The 3,862-nt window shown below is 28.8% G+C and overlaps 1 protein-coding gene across 2 annotated transcripts; it reads right to left on the bottom strand.

Annotated features, from left to right (window-relative positions):
• Positions 1 to 943: 943 nt before the first annotated feature.
• LOC109861872 (odorant receptor 43a-like) lies at positions 944 to 3,371 on the bottom strand. Of its 2 annotated transcripts, none has more exons than XM_020441710.1 (6): positions 3,324 to 3,371; positions 3,105 to 3,221; positions 2,716 to 2,806; positions 2,420 to 2,565; positions 1,400 to 1,532; positions 944 to 1,011 (listed from the first exon to the last, which is right to left on the bottom strand). In XM_020441710.1, exons 1-6 carry the CDS (start codon positions 3,338 to 3,340, stop codon positions 985 to 987), a joined length of 531 nt encoding a protein of 176 aa, XP_020297299.1. In that variant the 5' UTR covers positions 3,341 to 3,371; the 3' UTR covers positions 944 to 984. The 2 variants fall into 2 exon arrangements, with proteins under 2 accessions (XP_020297299.1, XP_020297298.1); XM_020441709.1 differs by lacking the exon at positions 944 to 1,011 and adding an exon at positions 1,170 to 1,291.
• Positions 3,372 to 3,862: the final 491 nt, after the last annotated feature.

Below are 3,862 nucleotides of genomic sequence, written 5' to 3'. Positions count from 1 at the left end.
TTCATTGTCTTTTAGATTGTCACAAATACATTGTAGTTCTTCTATTAAATATTTTATCTATATCAATAGCAATAAACTATTACAAGTGTTTTAAAGTAAAATGACACACAAAAAAATACTTTTTATGTAAAATGTACTTGTGCATGACTAATTGACTAAATATTTTGTACATCAAATATAAAACTTACCGTTTTTCTGTTAACGTAAAATGAATTGTATTTTATTACGAAGGTAACAAAGCTAGGCGTAATAGACAAATTAACGAGTAAAACATCGACAGTACATTTTGAAGTCAAAAATGGAGTAAGCTGTTTTTTTTCGAGAAGTAAACAGTGCTCATTGTTATTATCACATATTGTAAAACATGCCACTAATTTTTATTTAAATGAATGTTATAAGATAAAATTCTTGTTAAGACTCACCTGAAATATAACACTAGTTATCAGAATAAAATAAGAAACTCCTAATTGAAATCGGACAAGATTCGAGATCTCATAAGGCCATAAACCAAGTGCCAGCAAAAGAGTTCGGTTCAAACTAAAATATCGATCTATTACATCAGTCATGTTTCCACTGGCTCAAAGACGAGTACGAAACAATGCAAAGAAAACAACTTTTTTTTCTGTTTTTATTTTCATTTATTCATTACCACATTTTTTTTAATCTAACGTATTAGTGTATTATTATTTTAGTAACATGTATATAAGATAACATTTTCTAAAGCACAAAATAGGAAACACAACCTTGTGTGACTGTGACACCTGCAACTTACTATTTGGATGTTCCCGTCTATAATTTAATCAAACAGATGTTTTTTTTCGCAGAATAAACTTCGTCACGGAAAGCGTGAGATAAAATTCTGCGCAAGCGCAGTGTTTTGGGTTTCGAAGGTGTAAAATTCACTTCACTGAATGTTCTCGTAGGTTACGCTTCATCTTGCAGACGAAGATGCGAACAACTAGTTTTGTTTCTAAGATGACATACTTATAGATGTAAGTAACATTTTTGTATCTGTAGAAAACAATAATAATATAAAATCATTAGATCATATGTACACAAACAAGAAGCGTTTATAGTACGTAACGTATAGAAAGTGTCACAAAAGTGAATTTTGATATAATATTTACTCGTTAATATTATTACACAACAATTTGATCATTTTTCTTGATTTCGTCAACTAAAAAAGTATACATCTCATACTATTTGTCGTTTTCTTTAAAAGTGTCTATCATGATAATGATTATCTTGTAGAATACATAACGGTAAAGTAAGATATCGACGCGTTCATCAACTGTAACATGGAAGCTTTCGGTGTACGGTTTTCAATTCACTAACAAAACAATAGACGATTGTTGCGTGGCATAAAATCAATTTTTCACGTGTAACGTTTATTACATACCGTGGCAAAGCATTGTAGGGATGCTATATATAATCCACCGACATTCAAGCCAAATATCTTGGTGCTTCTTTGCAACAAAAATAATATTTGTGTTTGTATACGTCGAGAAGTTAGATACCACGGAATCTCGTACCTACATGTATAATGTCATTTACGCTAAGTGTTAGGTTGCAATAATGTAAAAGTAAAAACAAATCAAAACTACAATTGCTTGCACTGAGAAAAAAAAGTTGTTGAAGCAACAAAATAGTATTTGTTTCAACTGTATGCAGCGGTCACGGGTTGTCAATGAAATATTGATTAATGTAAGAAGATATCATGTTTCAATAGATATAATAATTAGGTTATACCGAAAGACAATTTAGTTGTGTTTTAACAAAATTATAATTTGCTCAAATACAGATAACTTTGAATGTACAACACAATAGGACAACACAATATTTTGTCTGCTTATAAAAATAAGCAGTTTGATTAGATGAAATACTTAGTACAAAGAAATTCAGCTTATATTCAATTAAAGTAAATAAGAAGTGCCTATTTCATCTTTTTTAACAATATCTTTTATTTGAAATTATCACAACTTATGTTCGACAAAACAATTTATGGTTTAGTGAATTAAATATGTTCATTACCACTATTGTTAATTCAACTTTATACGAATTTGTTATCTTTATTACCATATGCTTGAATTAAAAAACCAAGTATTTCAGATAACAAACTGAAACTCAATTAAATGCATTTAGTTGAGTTAATAGTATTTTTTTCTCAGTGTGCATAGCACAGTATGCACATAAAGTACGCAAAAATGAATCAATCAGTTTTACTGAAGAAGAAAATCCTTCCAATCGCCAATTTACTAACTCAATAAAAACAACAAAACTGAACGATGTATAAATTTTTATGCCTATTTAACAACACCGAATCATTACTGCGTACCGTGTATTTCACAGAGATAATAATGAGTGTTATTTACTATCTTATTAAGGAATGACGTAATTATATAAAAAGAAATTTTCTTACCCAGCTTCATATACTTTATTATTGTGATTTATAATTTCCTGACCCATAAAATTGGCAAAGAACATGTACACAACAGCAATACTTGTACTTACAAAAAATGGTACAATTTCACTAATATTGCACGTGGACGATGCAATCTGAAACATCTTATACAAGAAAAATAGATAAATACTAATATCAATTCCGAAATCTTCATTTAGAGATATGCAAAATCTGTAATATTTACAACACTTTTTACATAATTTGTTATCATATAGTTAATTACAGTATAAACTCTGTCTTAAACTAAAACTTACTCGAAAAACGCTAAAACTCAAAGTAAGTACTCCAAACACTATTAAGAAAAAAAACGACATCTCAAAGTTAGCTATTAAACTATTTGCGTACCTTAAAAAGGAAGAAGTTTTATCAAACACTATATAAATATATGTTAAACACTATAAATATACTTTCTTTAAACAGTGTCGAGTTTGAAAAATCGAAGCGTATTTTAAAATCAAATTCTCAGATAAGTTGGTTTTATCAATTTTCAAAAAAAAACGAGACAATACTTTTAAACGTAGAGTGTTTTTGATCTTTTGAACTTTTTTTTAAAATGGTGAAGTCAAAACAAACATAACCGAAGAGAGACGATTTCGACACTATTTGGAGAAAGCAAGTACTGTGTCATACGATGAATACCAACATTATTGCTTTTCGATGAATATCTATGGCACAGATCAGATTTTTAGATATCGAGTTTTCACTTAGCAGAATGTCATCTTGATGTTTAGAAATTTGTATGGAACGCTTCATACGAACGCTGTAAAGAGAAATCAACCCAAAAATATTTTTCACAATTTATTTTATATCTTAAGACATTACACGTTTATTTTTTTAAATTTCTTTTTATTTATTCTCTTACCTAGCAATTTGAAACATTCCGCAGGCATGTAGTAAATACGTGATAAGCATTGTTCCTGTTGCTACCATAGCAACAATTCCTATGCAAATGGCTGCGAGTATATGAAGTACCACAAAAATCCAATATTTATCGTGATCGATAAAATATTCAATAATTATAATTTTCGATTGATCGTGATAATGAGACACGTTTAGTAACGAATTACTGTCGTCCAAAATTGAGGTTATCTGAGCTCTCAACTGAGTTATCAAAATAACACCAGCACCACTAACAAGAAGCACTGTAGATATACATTGAATCAAACATAATTAAAAGACATTTAAAATAAACATTAAAAACAGAGTATGTTCATTTTAAAAGCTACACAGAGAAAACGGTTTCTTTAGATTTAACAAATTTTGTTAAATCCAAACAAATTATTTCATTGGAATAGTCCAAACAACCTTGATTTTGAACTAAACATTCCGATTGTTTGAATTTCAAACAAAGTATTTTGTTAAGTTAAATAAATCTAAAACTTCGATAAAAAAAACTTTTTC

The sequence above is a fragment of the Pseudomyrmex gracilis genome, unplaced genomic scaffold, assembly GCF_002006095.1.
Source record: "Pseudomyrmex gracilis isolate BER0280 unplaced genomic scaffold, ASM200609v1 scaffold_1103, whole genome shotgun sequence".
NCBI classification, from domain to species: domain Eukaryota; kingdom Metazoa; phylum Arthropoda; class Insecta; order Hymenoptera; family Formicidae; genus Pseudomyrmex; species Pseudomyrmex gracilis.
This window is presented reverse-complemented; position numbering and strand designations above follow the sequence as displayed.